Source organism: Triticum urartu, chromosome 6A (genome assembly GCF_056163025.1).
Source record: "Triticum urartu cultivar PI428250 chromosome 6A, HENAU_Tu73, whole genome shotgun sequence".
Lineage (NCBI taxonomy): Eukaryota > Viridiplantae > Streptophyta > Magnoliopsida > Poales > Poaceae > Triticum > Triticum urartu.
This window is the reverse complement of record NC_141878.1, coordinates 39849817-39866823: the sequence shown is the minus strand read 5'-3', so window position 1 is coordinate 39866823 and position 17007 is coordinate 39849817. Positions and strand designations below refer to the sequence as shown.

At 42.5% G+C, this 17007-nt stretch overlaps 2 protein-coding genes and 1 pseudogene across 3 annotated transcripts; all 3 read right to left on the bottom strand.

Annotated features, from left to right (window-relative positions):
* Positions 1 to 889: 889 nt before the first annotated feature.
* Positions 890 to 1675, bottom strand: LOC125517416 (uncharacterized; annotated as a pseudogene). The gene is made up of 2 exons (XR_015608841.1): positions 1294 to 1675; positions 890 to 1146 (listed from the first exon to the last, which is right to left on the bottom strand). The product of XR_015608841.1 is annotated as an uncharacterized LOC125517416 (transcript).
* A 3963-nt stretch (positions 1676 to 5638) lies between these two features.
* On the bottom strand, positions 5639 to 6234 carry LOC125517573 (uncharacterized). Its single transcript, XM_048682778.2, has 2 exons — positions 5901 to 6234; positions 5639 to 5766 (listed from the first exon to the last, which is right to left on the bottom strand). Exons 1-2 carry the CDS (start codon positions 6181 to 6183, stop codon positions 5696 to 5698), a joined length of 354 nt encoding a protein of 117 aa, XP_048538735.1. The 5' UTR covers positions 6184 to 6234; the 3' UTR covers positions 5639 to 5695.
* Positions 6235 to 12940: 6706 nt separating this feature from the next.
* On the bottom strand, positions 12941 to 14507 carry LOC147963652 (uncharacterized). The gene is made up of 2 exons (XM_087528588.1): positions 14044 to 14507; positions 12941 to 13902 (listed from the first exon to the last, which is right to left on the bottom strand). The coding sequence occupies exons 1-2, from the start codon at positions 14327 to 14329 to the stop codon at positions 13874 to 13876; spliced, it is 315 nt and encodes a 104-aa protein (XP_087384714.1). The 5' UTR covers positions 14330 to 14507; the 3' UTR covers positions 12941 to 13873.
* Between the last annotated feature and the right edge of the window lie 2500 nt (positions 14508 to 17007).

Genomic DNA, 17007 nt, shown 5'->3' with positions numbered 1-17007 from the left:
CAAGCTTCTGGATGCTATTCCAGTCGGATAGTTGGTGCCAGAATAAAATGATCTCACTCTCATCTTGGTAGGCTAAATTTGTTCAGATAAGTAAATCATGATCACTTACGTATTGTGGCTGTGATTTTTCAGTAGTAGTATACTTTATTTGTCTTCCAGTATTGTGTAGAACAAGCTTCAACGATAGCTCCGGATGACGACTCCTTTCTGACCAGCTAATAGTCTGATTGTGCATGTTCTTCATTTTTCATACGATATTAATGAGTATATGCTGTTCTGGAAATATTCAGTAAATTTGGCAGTAGGTGTGTTCTATATACTATCTATTAGTGTGTGTGTTTATCAAAACTGAGTTGTATTTCTGAATTTACAGTTGTAACTTTATTTAAATATCTCCCTAATGTCTCCTTGTTTAGTTTTGAGCTTTTCTCTGAAATGTCATTGTGCCATGCGCATTCATTAAATCAATCATATGCTAGCTACTGTCATTGCTTTGCCTATGTACCTTTATGTCCCTTATTTTGCGTGTTTTTTGTTGTTAACTTCGCGCCTCAATATTTAGAAGCACTGTTCTGAATAATGAATGTTGAATCCCATCGGTAGTCTCAGTCTGATGTTAGGAATGTTGGGAAGAAGTTCTTGTGAGTTGAACTGAATTTGCACTTGCCTTAGCCTGGTATTATTTGCTACTGCGTATATGGCTGGCGACTCAACAACCAGCTCTAATATATGGTTCCAGTGCTACTTTTCATTCTTTTTTTTAAGATGCTATGAAGCCTTGGGTGTTGTATCAGTTGCCTAAATTTTTCTCATCTCTGGGTTAAGTTAAGGGGGGAAAGGTCGCACTTTTTCGTCGCAAAAAAGACAAAAAAACTTTGGAAATGCCAAATCAAAGCCAAATGAACTTCATATTATGTATATTATGCCTTACATATCGACATACTCAATTTATTGGTTGCTGCTACAATCACAGCCATTCAGCATCATATTCATATAGTATATGTACTGATCCCTTGATCGACAAGGTAGCTCTTCAAATCTTCTTCTCTTCTCCTAAAACGGAGCGGTTTGGCGGATAATCAGTCTGGGCCATCTGGCTCAGCTTCCTGTTGCAGTTCTGCACGCAGACGTCGGCGTCAGCTGCATCTGCAGAAATTGCAATGCAAGAACAGAAATCATCGATCAGAACAAAACATGGAAGTATTCTTGTCAAAAAGAAAAGAACACGCAGATTTTCAACTCATCAAGAAGAAGAAGAAGAATTAATGTGATCAAGATGGTCCGTCGTCTTACCGGTCGGCGCCGCCGCTGAGTGGCCGCAGATCTGTATCTTGCAGGCCATCCTGCAGGTGGCGGCGGCAGAGCCGACGCCGACGCCATAGCCGGGCTGCAGGTTGGTGTTGGGGCTGCACTTGTTGGCGCAGAACACATCGCAGGCGTAGCCCGGCACGTTGTCGTTCACGCACCCGGAGTAGCAGTCGTCGAAGCACTTGCAGAACTCCGACTTGGCGGCCGCCTCCTGGGCAGCAGCGCCAGGAGGAGGAGCACGCACAGCGCGGCCATGGTGGCCGCCCCCTTCAGCTTCTTCGCCTCCATCTCCTTCCTCGCGCAAGCTATGGGCTATGGCTTCTTCTTCTTCGGGATCAGGGAGTGGAGACAAGTGCTGTGGTGAGTGTGTGAGAGACTGTGGCAGTGTGGGCTCTTCTTATATGGGCACCGGAGTTCCGTTCGGAGGGCATAACCGTCATTTAACCTGGATGACTCATGATGTATTTTCCGAGCATCGAGCATCGTATTTCGCTGTTTTCGGGAAATTGGGACGGGCGCGATTTTCGCTGTTATGCGGCCAAATGGTTGATGGCCAAGTGGAGAGTGTGTCATTTAGCCAGTTTTTGCCATGGTATTCATTTCCGAAGATAATATCACTCACCGTGAATACAACCTTGTTGGACCTAAAAAATGATAGAGACAAGGGAATGCTGTTCATCTCTGTTTAAGTAGGCAAGCCACTATGAGTCTGCCTGTGTTGATGTAGAAAGGAAACAGAATGCGGTTCTGATCCAATTCTGATATATATACCAGTACAGTTTCATCTTGGCAGGCTAAATTTGTTTAGATAAGTAAACCATGATCACTTATGTATCGTGGCCGTGATTTTTCAGTAGTAGTATACTTTATTTGTCTTCAAGTATTGTGCAGAACAAGCTTAAACGATAGCTCAGGATGACTCCTCCCTTCTGACCAGCTAATTCTGATTGTGCATATTCTTCATTTTTCATACGATATTAATGAGTATATGCTGTTTTGGAAATATTCAGTAAATTTGACAGCAGTTGTGTTTTATATATCTATAACTATCTTTGTTTCAAAAGTGAGTTGTGTTTCTGTTTTTTTTTGAGACTGTGTTTCGGAAATTACAGTTGTAAGTTTATCTAAACTAATAAGTATGCACGTGCAACATACGTCTCAAACGTAAAACAGGTGAATTCACATAATAAAAAAATAAATGTTTTTAAAAATATAAATCAAATGGATACACAATGTTTGATGTCGCTCAAATTGTATTTTCAAAAGCGAGACACAATAGTGGTTATGTTGCTGCATAGAGTAATAGCTGGAAAATATTCTCATTTAAATAAAATCAGTAATTATTTATTAATGCAGTAATATAGACATGTAGTATAGTCTTCTCTTCGAGTGCAGCCAGAAAAAAAAAGTATAAACTGCCTTACGGTGCAATTATATTGTTCAAGATGTTTAATTCTCAAATCTTATTTTATTCTACTAATCTGCATAGCAAAATATATATTTGTACTAATTTGGATCAAATTATATATATTTTTTGGTTGTGTGGACTGCCAAAATTATATAGCTACCTACTATGGATAATAGGAAATAGAAGATGATATGTGACTACAACGACTTCTATATGAAATAAAGATGATTTACAAGAACTAATTGAAATGTAAAAGGGCTAAAAGAAATCCAATAATTATCATGATAGAAAATATTTATCCGGTTTTGTATGTGTTTATGCGTTGGCAACCATACTAACTTACAATGATGTAAGACGCTTTGTACGTATAGAAACTGAAATAAGTTATGAAGAAAAATAAAGATGAAAGGAAAAGTATTCTAGAGTATTTGTCAAGCTTAACCTTATCAAGCTTTCAGGTCAGCTTCTAAATTACAAAAAAAATGATGAATCCTCAAATAAGAAAGAGCCAACAATTTGGAACATGCTACAAAACTGGTGAAGATAGAAAGCATTCATCCTCTTTTTCCTTGTCGTAAGGAGTAGCTTCAGCATACATTTGTAACAGTGTAATACCTGATCCGGAAAAAGTTGTTCATTATTATTATTGGAGGAAAGAGGCGCGCAGACAAAGAAAGAGAGACGGTGCAAATAAGGCCTTAAACATCATGTCTTCAAGTTTGATGACTGCAGATATGTTGGATCATTCAAAACTGCACAAGTATATAAGAATAAATATATGTGCCAAAATAGCGAAAGGTATTTGGTTTCTCTGTCATGAAACAAAATAAATCCGACTGAGTACAGTTTATATGATTTCTCTGTACCAATATACGGCAGCTGTATTAGGACAGATCCTTTAAAGGATCTATTTATTGGAACCCAGCCGGATTAGTTTCTTCATTGGATCCTTCTGTATGGTAAAATTCTCTTTATTGAAACGCAGTAGAGATTGCATACCTTTACAGAACAGCGAGAGATATTCTCTAACAACAGTTATGGAGTCATGTGACCCGTTTTAGATGTATAGAATCATGTAACTGAAATAGTAGTACATCTTCAATATCTTGCTTCCTACTGAATCTTACATAATTTACTGGACTGTTGTGCAATTATGTTAAAGTGACGCGTGTAAAGTTTTCTCTAAGAATGAATCATATATTCTGATTTCCAACCTATCCCTGGAGATAGTGCCTAGGCAGGTGCAACCCACCTTAATTCCAGGTAAAGCAACGTCATATGTAAAACACACACTGATCAAATAGCACAAATAAGGCAATTCTAATCAAGGGGATGGCGTTACCTCTTGATACGGTCCAGTTTTATGCATATGGTGGTACGAAGTAAAGCCCAAGGAAGCCGACATGAACATGAGAAGTAATCATGGGAAATAGACTCTGCATCTTGACTTCTTCAGTATCCCTCTTGATCCTACTTTGTAAGACAAGATTGCTGCATTCTTATGTGCGTGCCATATATAATTACACATTTTCAGTATAGCAATCGACAACCTAAGATAATTCCAAATCTATAATTCTAGATTGCTTGAAGCCCCACGATTCTTATTTAATATGTAATGCACGTGCACCCACTAAACAGACACTTTGTCGGCGTGGGTGCTGCGAACGGAGCTGAAGTCAACGCGGATGCCGATGGTTGCCGGAGAGCATGCCCTGGACGTGGATGGAGTCGTCGCAGTAGCGGCAGAAGAGCGCCTGGCCTCCAAACAGAAGACGATGGCGGCGATAGCACGTGTGTTTCCGGAGGAAGACGAAGCTCCTCGCGCTTCCCCCATTGTGGCTAGCGTGCATGATGGCGGCAGGCGGCTCGCGATTAGCTTCCTAATAGGATGGATGCGTCCGAAATAAGTTTTTTAATAGGATGAATTTGTCTGAGATTAGTTTCCTAATAGGATGGATGCACTCTGATTTAGTTTCCTAGAATAGGATGCACCCGTGATTATTAGTTTCCTAATTGCTCAGGCGTGGAGTTTCATATTTTCCTTCACGGTGGAGTACGGTCAGTCAATGTAAATTGCTAAGTGCACACAGAAAATGGTTTAGGTTAAGGCTAACCGTTAGATTGATTTTAGTGGGTCGTGCGGTGGTATTGGATGTGTGTACGCTTTGTGAGGTATGCTTAAAGAAGTTTTTGTTTTATTGTTTAATAGTAGTATAGATATCTTCCTAACGGCTCTTGTTCCGTTTTGAGCTTTCTCTGGAATGTCATTGTGTCATGCGCCTTCGTTAAATCATATGGCAGCTACTGTCTACTGATTTGCCTATGTTCCTTTATGTCCCCTTTTGTGCGTGTTCCAGCGCTACTTTTCCTTCGCTTTTTAGATGCTATGAAGCCTTGGATGTTGTATCAGTTGCCAAAGTTTGGAATTCCTCTATGAGTTGGCTAAGAATTGAAATATTTTATGAGCTAGCTTCTGAAGAAAATAAGATGGCTCACTTGTTCCTGCCAAAAAGTTGAAGCCTAACTTGCTTATGAAGAAATGATTTCCTTATTCTTAGGAAGACAGGCAAACCAAAGCCAAATAATCAGTATTAGCCTTTGTTATTAAGTTTCAGTAGAATGCTACTTTGCTTCTGGGCGTGTTATTTTTTTCTCCTTTCTCTGATCTGTAGCGAAGGCTTCAATTTCAATGGCTTGGCTAACATTCGGATTTTTTTCTCATCTCGGGATAAGGGGGTGAAGGTCGCACTTTTTCATCACAAAAAAGAAAAAAAAACATTGGAAATACCAAATCAAAGCGTAATTAACTTCATATTATGTATACATGCCTCGCATATCGAGACACTCATTTTATTTGTTGCTTCTACAATCATAGCCACTCAACATCATATATATGTAATGATCCCATGATCGACAAGCAAGCGAGCTCTTCAAATCTTTTTCTCTTCTCCTAAACCGGAGCAGCTTGGACCTTGGAGGTTAATTGGTACGGGCCATGTGGCTCAGTCTCCTGTTGCAGTTCTGCACGCAGCCTTCGGCGTTAGTTGCATCTGCAAAAATTGCAATGCAAGAGCAGAAACCATCAGAACAAAAGATGAAACCATTCTTGTCAAACGGAAAAGATCACATAGATTCAACTCATCAAGAAGAAGAATGTGATCAAGACGGTCCGACGTCTTCTTACCGGCCGGCGCCGCTGACCAGCCGCAGATTTTGATGCTCAGCTTGCTGCAGGCCATCCTGCACATGGCGTCGCCGCCGACGGCGGCCTGGTTGGGGCTGCACTTGTTGGCGCAGAACAGTTGGCAGAGGAAGTGCGGCACCTTTTTGTTCACGCACCCGGGGAAGCAGTCGTCGAAGCACCGGCAGAACTTGGACTTGGCGGCCACCTCCCCGGGCAGCAGCACCAGGAGGAGGAGCACGCACAGCGCGGCCATGGCGGCCGACCTTGGCCTCTTTGCCTCCATCTGCTGCTTCCTCGTGCAAGCTATGGCTTCTTCTTCTTCAGGATCAGGGAATGTGTGGAAGATGATCCAAGCGTCTCCTCAACTCCTCGTAGAGAGCCCGCGTTGGTTTATATTGATTATATGGGGGGGCTTATCCCATCAGCGCATACATATTTGGTTATAATCCTTGAGGATCAAGGGAAATCAGAGAGAGAGAGATATTGTAGAGAATACAAGGAAGGTTACAATCAGAAGAGATCTCCTAAACAATATCCTTGTAATACAAAGATATGAGCCAAGTATATTGCCCACTAATATTACGTTCAACACCCGCCCTTAATCACAACTGCACAAGTTAAGATTACGTCTGAACTCCTCAAAGCTTCTTGCGGGCAAGGCTTTAGTAAATCCATCTGAAAGCTGATCTTTGGACGGGATAAATCTGATTTCCAATTGTTTGTTAGCAACTCATTCTCGAACAAAATGAAAATCGATCTCAATATGTTTAGTCCTGGCATGGAACACTGGATTTGCACATAAATAGTAACACCAAGATTATCACTCCAAAGGCATGGGGTTTGTATGTGTGACACCCCAAGTTCTTTGAGTCTAGACTATACCCAAATAACTTCAGTTGTAGCATTTGCTAGTGCCTTCAATTCTGCTTCATTGCACACCATGAAATTAAGTTTGGGCCATAAAAAAAATGCAATACCACTAGTGGACTGTCTGTCATCTAAGCACCCAGCCCAATCCGCATTGGAAAAGACACTTACACGAGTAGAGGATGATTTACTGAATGTTAGGCCAGTACCTAGCATTTTCTTCACATACCTCAGAATACATTTGGTTGTCGTCCAATGAGAAGTGGTGGGAGCATACAGAAACTTACATACTTTGTTAACCGCAAAAGATATATCAGGCCTGGTGAGAGTCAAGTATTGAAGCACACCAACTATACTTCTGTAACTTGTGTTGTCTTCCTGGTTCAAGAGTTCTCCTTCTGTCAAGGATAAATGTTCAGAACTTGACAATGGAGTGGGAGAGGGTTTGTGGTCATGCATGCCAACTCGAGTTAATATATCAGTAGCATATTTTTCTTGTGATAAATGTAAACCATCTCTGGTTTGTTTTACTTCAATGCCCAAAAAGAAGTGTAAATCGCCCAAATCCTTAAGGGTGAAGTCTGAGCTCAAATCCTTGAACAAGCCTATGACTGCCTTGTCAGATGAGCTAGTCATAATGATGTCATCAACATAGATAAGAAAAAATATGATTGTGTGCATCTTGTTGTAAATAAATAGGGATGTGCCGGACTTGGAAGGAACAAAACCAAGAACCTGTAGTTTGGCACTTAACTGAGAGTATCAGGCTCGTGGTGCTTGCTTTAGACCATAAAGAGCCTTATCAAGTTTGCACACATGAAACAGTGCATTCTTGTCCTCAAACCCAGTAGGTTGTTTCATGTACGCCTCCTCTTCCAGAACACCATGAAGAAATGCATTTTGCACATTAGTTGCCTTAAGCTCCATCCCCTATAAACATCAATAGATAGGACAAGATGAATAGTAGCAGCCTTGACAAAGGTGTCCTCATAGTCAATATCATATCGTTGTTTAAAACCTTTGGCTACAAGTCATGCTTTATAGCAATCAATAGTTCCATCAGATTTGCTCTTGATTCTGAAGACTCACTTACTATCAATTAAAATTTTACCTTGACTTCGAGGAACTAAATGTTGTGTATTGTTGGTTTGCAGTGCTTTGTACTCTTCCTCCATAGCCTTCTTCCATTGTGCATCACCAAGTGCATCCGTGAGATTGCCGGGTTCACCTGTTGCAGTACATGACAAACCATACATAGCAATATTTTTATAGTTAATTCGTTGAGTAACTCCCCTTTGAAGTCATGTGCGTGGAGGCGGTGCGCCAGCAGGAGGACTTTGTGGCACTCCGGCTTAGAGAAATCGGAACGCCCCGTATTCCAGCCAAGAGATCGAGGAGATGTCTTCTGGAATACGACACTGCTTAGTATAGAACAAATCAGCTCTTTATTACAAGCTATATGGATACAAGGGGATTACATCGGCACGGTGACACTACGCTTGCCACGGTTGCTCCATGCAAGCAGCAGAACAATACGAAGCAACGGAATAACTCTAGCAGCGGAACAGTGACGACGGTGATGAACTCCACTCCATAGACACTCTGACTGAAACACTTATCCTAGCTCGTAAACAAGGGATCCACAGCAAACAAGCAATTAAATCCGGCATGACCTGCAAACTGGCATGACACGCCAGGTCAGTACATTGAATGTATTTGCAAGCGCACAGCAACCAAGAGCAATCAAGACAGACAACATCATGGCAATTACAGGTTAACAAGGATTAACATGATACTATCATAGCAATCATAGCATGAACAAGATGAACATGATACAAGTAGAACAATATGAGCATGGCATGAACATAAGAACATGATGATACTAGCATATTCAATACTTCTCTGATCTTGAACATGAATATTCATTTGTGAGTAGTTACTTTTATTCTTGAGGACGTGGGAGAAGTCTTGTTATAAATAATCATGTGAATTTGGTATTCGTTCGATATTTTGATGATATGTATGTTGTCCTTCCTTTAGTGGTGTCATGTGAACGTCGGTTTCATGACACTTCACTATATTTGGGCCTAAGGGAAGACATTCCGTAGTAATAAGTAGATGATGGGTTGCTAAAGTGACAGAAGGTTAAACCCCAGTTGATGCGTTATTCTGTAAGGGGCTGGTTTGGATCCATATGTTTCATGTTATGGTTAGATTTATCTTAATTTTTCTTTCGTAGTTGCGGATGCTTGCGAGAGGGGTTAATCATAAGTGGATTACTTGTTCAAGTAAGAACAACAACCTAGCACCGGTCCACCCACATATCAAATTATTAAAGTAGCGAACGCGAATCAAATCAACATGATGAAAGTGACTAGACGGTAATTCCCATGTGTCCTTAAGAACGCTTTGCTTTATATAACAGAATGTTTTGGCTTGTCCTTTTCTATAAAAAGGATTGGGCCACCTTGTTGTACCTTTGTTAATTTTGATACTTGTTACGAATTATCCTGCTACAAAACTATTTGTTACCGCTACTTTCAGTACTTGTAGAGAATACCTTACTGAAAATTGCTTATCATTTCCTTCTGCTCCTCGTTGGGTTCATCACGTGCGTCCCCGCACAGCGCCCCGCTGGGCACGTGGCAGGGTCGGGTTGGGGCGGGCTGCTAACCGGACCAGTGTGCGTCTCCTGCCGCGGATCGGGCGCCAATCCCGAAGCTGCTACGCCAGGCGGCTGCTATGCCTGATATGAGAGCATGATTAATAATATAGCCAAGAGCCGGCTATATGGAGTTGTCATGTCACTTATAGCCAACCTAATAGCCCACCCATACAATGATTAGCCATACTAGTATGTCATATAATTAATATATGACCCACCTCTTTCTCTCACAAAGCTTATTGGGTCTCGTGCTACAGTTGGCAATAAGTTTGTAGCCCGCTTTCTCTTCTCTCTCCTCTTTTCTGTCCTGCAACTAGGCACAAATCTAATGTGACATCTCTTATAGCCCGCCTACATCACTTTATTGTACTTGCTCTGAGGCGGATACGCCTCGAATGCCACCAGCAGTTGTGTCTCTCCCTGGGAGACACATAAACTGATGGTTTTGAGTGCTACTTGTAGCTGCATGATCACTATTTTCCTCTGAATTTTTTTTTTTTGCATCATGAGACAACTAACATACACAATTAGTAGGAGGGTTAGTCATAGTTGGATCAAGACAATTATCAGCCCTGGAATTGGAAAGGTGTGGTGGAAGGAGAATTTCTTTGCGAAGTAAAGCACCGGCGTTGTGGTGGAGTTGCTCAAATGGAAATTTGGTTTCTTCAAAAACAACATCTTTAGAGATATAAACTCGACCAATGGGAACATCTAGACATTTGAATCCCTTATGTTAGGGCTATAGCCAAGAAAAACACATTGTTTCGAACACCAATCCCTTACATTTCAAGAATTTAATTTCTCGTATTCGCCACCCCAATCTGATTGAACAACAATAATTTTGCAATCAAATTTTCTTTCAACAAGAGCCTAAAAATTGTGAAAGACTTGAAATACATCGGATCATTTCTTAAGAAGATAAATCAAAAAGTAGAATGTGTGAAATTCTAGAAACACATTGTAGTCGAGAGCAACACGATAAACGGAAAGGAGATTTTTTTTATGTACTAGGAATATGCATATTGCTAACATGACTTATCTCCATACCTATACCATCGGTGTTGTGAACTTGATCGCGGCCGTGATACTTCTCATGCATGGTGACCTTCTCGAGTTCACTAGTGATGTGACCCGTGGCACTGGAATCAACATACTAGTCAGTATCTACTCCATAGGAGGTGTTCGCTATGGCAGCAACTTTCTTCTTCCTAGAGTTATCTTCGACATAGCGCCACTTGCAATCTTTTGCAATATGGTTATCTTTCTTACAAAATTGACAGATGCCATTATACCCTTGGAGAAAGAAGGTGCCGCCACATTGACGGCCATCGTTGTTGTTGTAGTATGGGCGCCCGGAGGTGTTTCGGTTCTGGTAGCCGCCATGGTCACCGTTGTAGCCACCGCTGCCATGGTCGCCATTGCCATGACCACCGCCATAGCCGCCATGGCCTTGGCCACCGCCGTAGCCGCCATGGCCTTGCCGTCGCTCCTATATCGGGGACCACCGTGGTTCCCCTTGGAGAGGTTGCCGCGGAAGCGTGCAGCAGCATTGGCGGAATATTTGAATCCTCCCGTGCCCGTCCCATGGAAGAGCTCCACTTGCTGATCGAAGTTGGGAACCATGGAGAAGAGGTCGTCAATGGAGAGAGGATCTGTACGGACATCCAGGGCGGAGACGATGGGCTGATAGGCCATGTCCAGACCGGCGATGACGAAGGAGATCAACTAGTCGGTGGTGATTGGGTCGCCCGCCATGACGAGCTCGTCCATGAGGGAGCGCATATGGCCGAAGTAGGCAGCAGCAGACTGGATACCTTTGTCTGCATTCGTCAGGTTGATTCGAAGGTTGTTGATGCGTGACCTCGAACTGGAGGTGAACATGCTGGTGATGGCCACCCAGATGGCATGGGACTGCTCATGCGAGGCCACCTGAATGAGGACCTCCTTGGATAGGTTATTCAGCAAGTAGGCAAGAACTTGCTGATCTTCTCATGCCCAGATCACATGTGCTGGGTACATGGTGGTTTGCTCCTTGCCACAAAAAAATTTGGTGGTGATTGTCTTGGGTGGTTCAGGTGTAGATTTGTATAAGTACTCACTAGCACATATGCCCGTGCATCACAACCTGAGAGATATTTTTTACCAGAAGCAACCTGAGAGAAATGATGTGTCCTCCAAAAATAGTCTCCACAGCAGTGGACAACAGAGCGAGGAGCTGTAGTCTTCTCGCGGGTCATGTTTGGCACACGAGATCATGATAGTGGTGGGGTTTGTCGGCGTCTCCTACACAGCATAACCGGATGGATTACTAATTATAGCGCATAAATCAAAGTCATGTTGACGTGTTGCTAGCTAGTCAGACAAATGTGTCCCAATAACCAATGGCCAGCCCGAATATTTAAGAACATAATGCAGCGTCAAATTCGAAGCATTTTATGATTTTTTTGAACTTTTCATAAAAAACAATAATGAATTTCCGAATATTCTTTGAAACGTGAATAGTTTTTTATTCTGAACATTTACGAAAAAACATGAGCAAAATTTTAAATTAGAACATTTTTTAAATTAAAAAAAATCTGAAAACATGAACTTTTTATAAAAACACAAACATTTTATGAATTAATGAATGATATTTTAAAATGGGAACATGTTTTGAACATTAAGAATTATTTTCAAAGATGTGTTTTTTTAATGCAAAAATTATTTTAACTTTGTGAACATTTCAGTTAAACAACAATATTTTCGAATTTCAAACATTTTTTAAAATGCAAAAAGATTTATTCTAAATACTGTATAATTTTGGAGAGCATAATATTTATTTATTTTCAACGAATTTCGGAATTAGAAAAAAATAAAGATCTGAACATTTTCGAAACCAGGATTTTTTTTTTGGAATTTGGAACATTTATCGAAAATTTGGAAAAAAATTTGTAATTCTGAGTATTTTAAATTTTTTGAATTTATGGAAAAATATTAAACTTCGAAGGGAAAAAGGTAAAAAGAAATAGGAAAGAAGAAGAGAAAGGAACGAAAAAAACAGAACACAGAATGAAACGAAAACGGGCCAGCCTAGTACTGGGCAACCTGTGCGAAGCTCTGGCTATTTGACACTCCATGTGGCAAATAGGTCGGCTGGCTTCGCTGGGCCTCAGAGCGCAGCTCAGGTACGAAATTCAGGACAAACCATTTTTATTTTCTAGTAGATGAACGCATAAAAATTTATTACCATCTCGGATAAAAAAATTCGTAGGTGAACGGATGAAAAATTGGAGAAACGCACTTTGCATTATTATTAAAAATTAAATTAAAATTTAAAATTAAAATTAATTAAAGTAGAGTAGATAGATAGTAGATATAGATATAGATATAGATTTATTAGTAGGTATAGATATAGTTATAGATATAGATACATGCTCGCAGCCCTGATCTGAGAGAGCACTTGGGCATGCCATAGGATATAATTGGTGCGGGAGAGTTTCTCCGAGACTTGAGAGGCAAGGTTGAAGGCAGGGGTGGTGGAGGAGCACACCATGGATGGAGAAAAAAAACAGGAGCTAGATACTATGGGGAAAAGGGGCTCTGTATACCATGTGCAAGATGATCAAAGCGTCTCAACTCTCTGTAGAGAGCCCGCGTTGGTCTATAGTATTGATTATATGGGGCCTATCCCATCAGCGCATATATAGTTGGTTACAATCCTTGAGGGTCCAGGGAAATCAGAGAGAGTGTGAGATATTGTAGAGAATACAAGGAGGTTACAATCAGAAGAAATCTCCTAAACAATATCCTTCTTCTTCTTTTTTTGAGGGGTAAACAATATCCTTCTAATACAAAGATATGTGCCAAGTACATTGCCCACTAATATTACGTTCAACGGAGTGGAGAGGAATGCTGCGGTGAGTGTGTGAGAGACTGTGTGGCGGCGTGGGGAGGGGCTCTATATGGGCACTGAAGCTCCAAGGCTGTAACCGACATTTATCCCGCTGGATGGCGCGTAATGTGTTTTTCGAGCATGGAGCATCGTATTTCGTTATTTTCAGGAAATTGAAATGGCCACGATTTACCCTAGTACCGCCTCCGCGTTATGCAGCGAGTTTCGGTGAAATGGTTGATGGCCAAGTGGAGAGTGTCATTTAGCCAGTTCGGACATGGCCAAGTGGAGAGTGTCATTTAGCCATTCTACAAGTTAGCTTAAGAATACTTGCTTTCACTTTTTCCGCACAAAAAAAGACAAATAAATTTGGTTGTTGTGAATTGTGATCCAGCCATGGAAACATTATTATACGCCTTGTGTATCAACATAACATCGGCAGAAACTCATTTCATTGGCTGCTGCTACAATCACAGCCGTTCAACATCGTTTGTATACGATCCCATGCATGATCGACAAGCTAGCTCTTCAGATCTTCCTCTCTTCTCCAAAAACGGAGCAGCTTGGAGGCTAATTATCCACCGCGGCGCCAGGTGCATCTGCAAAATCGCAATGCAAGAACAGAAATCATCATCACAAGAAATAATCCTTTCCAAAAGTAAAAGAACACACAGATTCAACTCATCAAGATTCAAGAAGAAGAAGAAGAATGTGATAAAAGGTGGTCCGTTGTGCCTTACCGGCCAGCGCCGCTGACGATTCGCAGGCGCGTGTCTCGCAGTCGCACGGGGCGGCACCGCCGCCGGCCTGGCTGGTGAAGATGGTGCACGAGTCTTGGCAAGACGGGATGCAGTCCCAGCGCGGGTTGTGGTGGTCGTTCCTGCAGCTGAGGTAGCACCCGTCGAAGCACTCGCAGTACTCGGACCGGGACTGGGACTGGGCGGCCGCCTGCCCGGGCAGCAGCACCAGGAGGAGGAGCACGCACAGCGCGGCCATGAGGGCCGCCCTCGACCGCTTCGGCTTCATCTCCTTCCTCGTGCAACCTATGACTTCTCCAGGATCAACGGAGAGAACTGTTGTGCTGGCTGGTGACTGTTGGTGAGTCAGGTTGTGGGATCTTTACTTCTAATGGAGGAGACCGTTGGTTGTTTGGTTGGTTCGCACGTAGTTATTAATGCGAATCTTTACTCCTAATGGAGGAGATCATACGTCGTTTGGTTCATTCGCACGAAGTCATTAATGCGAAAATAATTTAGAAACCGAATGCCGAATCAATTAACAAATCAACAACTAATTACTTGATTATCAATTATGGATGGAAGTAATTTTGTTCATTTAAATAAAGATTTTTCGCACGGAATCAATTTTAAATCTTTACTCCTAATGGAGGAGATCGTACGTCGTTTGGTTGGTTCGCACGAAACCATTAATGCGAAAATAATTTAGAAACCAAATGCCGAATCAATTAACAAATCAAACCATTAATGCAACCAATTACTTGATTATCAATTATGGATGAAAGTAATTTTGTTCGTTTAAATAAAGATTTTTCACACGGAATCAATTTTAAAACTGAGCCATAATCTCTACTCCTAATGTCTGAGTTGGTTGAATAGTACGGTTTATTTTTGTCCCACCACTTTCAACCGTTTTATTTCGTTAATTTTTTTGTCCTTCCTCCAGCCCCATCGGTTTAGTTTCGTGTCATCCTCTCACACACAACGAAAAAAATCTGAACGGATCAGATATTTCCATGCTGGTGCAAGTTATTTTTAGTAATGTCTTTACGTGAAAGAATCAATCACAATCAATCTCTAAAGATCAAATCTAAATTAATTAACCTTAATTTAAATCGCTCAGTCACATTAAATAGGAAACACATATTTAAATCGATTTTAGTTGTCAATAAGATCAATATATTCTCTATCTCTACTATTAATAATGTCTCAGTGCGTACATCGTTTCGTTCGCTTGTTCCTTGGAACTCAACCCCCCATCGATCTAAAGAATCAATCTCTATTACTAATAATGTCTCAGTGCGTACGGAAAAGAATTCTATGAGACCAGGTCTCACGCGAGACCCATCCTGATGAATGACACATGGCATTTATAAATCACAAAGCATCCCCCATCCCCCATTTAAAATCAGGAGGAGGAAGATTAGATGCTTTGTGATTTGTGAATGCCACGTGTCATCCATCAGGATGGGTCGTTCGTTGGAACTCAACCCCCCATCCATCTAAAGAATCAATCCCCGCCGATTTCCTTCCACGAGCTCCGGTTTTTGTCTCTGATTTTTTGGCCTTCCTCTCCCACGCCCTGTCCCCGGATGTGTAAATGAAAAATAGAAAAGGAAAAACCGGAACCACGAGCCCTCGTCCCTCTCAATATTCTCTTACGATCCCGATCTAAATCTTCCTCTCCCTCCCTAGCGCCCCTCTCATGGAGTACCCTACCGACGCTGTTGTCCATCCTCGCTGGTATCCCATTCCCATCTTTGGAACTGGCGGCTTGCCATCCATGGACAACGTTGTCCGAATGGTGTTCGATGCCCAAGCTGCCATGCTCAGTCTCCAAGATTCTTCTTCCGCTGAAGTCCTCTTCAACTTCAAGCTCCTCCACATTGCGGCACTCTCCATCGTCTCTATCGCGTTGCGGCGGTCATATATAGATTGGCGGCAGCGGTGGCAGCAATGCAGGTATGTTATTCTCTCATCTCTCACCACGCTCTCTCTGGTCTGCAACGGCGCTGGGACATGGGCATGGCAGCGACAGCTTAGCAAAGGGCGGCGACCGGTGTGTGCCTGAACCGACCGTGCTCCTGCTAGACATGTACGTGCATGTATTGCTTGTCTGTTTCAGCCGGGACTCGAGCCTTTGGCAATCTAATGTACGTGGTCCTTTTAATCTACACCCTACAAGAAATAAAGCCAAGAAAGAAACAAAGGTTAGCCTCTTATAGCAATCCAATTGTGTGTGCGTGTATTTCTGTGGAGGTATCTATATATTGTTGCGTGTTTCCAACCGAAGCAATATCTGGATGCAGAGATGCAACTTTTACCAAGTCCTTTCCGGCAAGATGCAGAACAACCTCGATTTCTTTCCGAGCAAGCATGTATGGTAGTACACGGCGAGTTGTGCACGTACGCAACCACACATGCAAGCTGATTGATTTTCTCCAGCGTGGGGGAAATTAATTGGGTAAGTCACAGTAATCGATCTCACGAGCCAATTTTGATGCGTTGCAGTGCCCAGGGGACGGGACATGAGCCGCTCATGGCTGGGAGGGATTACTTGTAATTCTACCGATTAAAAATTAATCTCAAGGCCCAAATCCGTGCTCGTCCGCCGCTCAATGATCGGTGCGTGGCACATACGCCGGCCTGGGAGGAATTACTTGTAATTCTACCGATTAAAAATTAATCTCAGGGCCCAAATCCGTGCTCGTCCGCCGCTCAATGATCGGTGCGTGGCACATACGCCGGCCGTAGCTTAGTTATAGCTAGGGGAAGAGGCGGTGGTTGTCTCGCCCCCTTGGCCCCCGCGTCGCTCCCAAGGGGCGACTCGGGCGGCGATAACACTAGCCGCCGCTAGCCCTCCTTCCCCCTTTTTCCCTCTCCCTCGCCACCACCGGAGGGGGGCGCCGGAAAGCCGCGCGTCCGCCGGGGAGGGTGGTGGCGAGGATCTGTCCGCCTGCTTCGCGC

What these genes read in the sequence shown, in the direction of transcription:
- LOC125517573 (XM_048682778.2), bottom strand. Translation starts at nt 6,183, where the DNA reads ATGGAGGCAAAGAGGCCAAGGTCGGCCGCCATGGCCGCGCTGTGCGTG. An exon ending in CTGGTCAGCGGCGCCGGCCG is followed by an intron (nt 5,767 to 5,900) that starts GTAAGAAGACGT and finishes CAATTTTTGCAG; the next exon opens with ATGCAACTAACGCCGAAGGC.
- LOC147963652 (XM_087528588.1), bottom strand. Translation starts at nt 14,329, where the DNA reads ATGAAGCCGAAGCGGTCGAGGGCGGCCCTCATGGCCGCGCTGTGCGTG. An exon ending in ATCGTCAGCGGCGCTGGCCG is followed by an intron (nt 13,903 to 14,043) that starts GTAAGGCACAAC and finishes GCGATTTTGCAG; the next exon opens with ATGCACCTGGCGCCGCGGTG.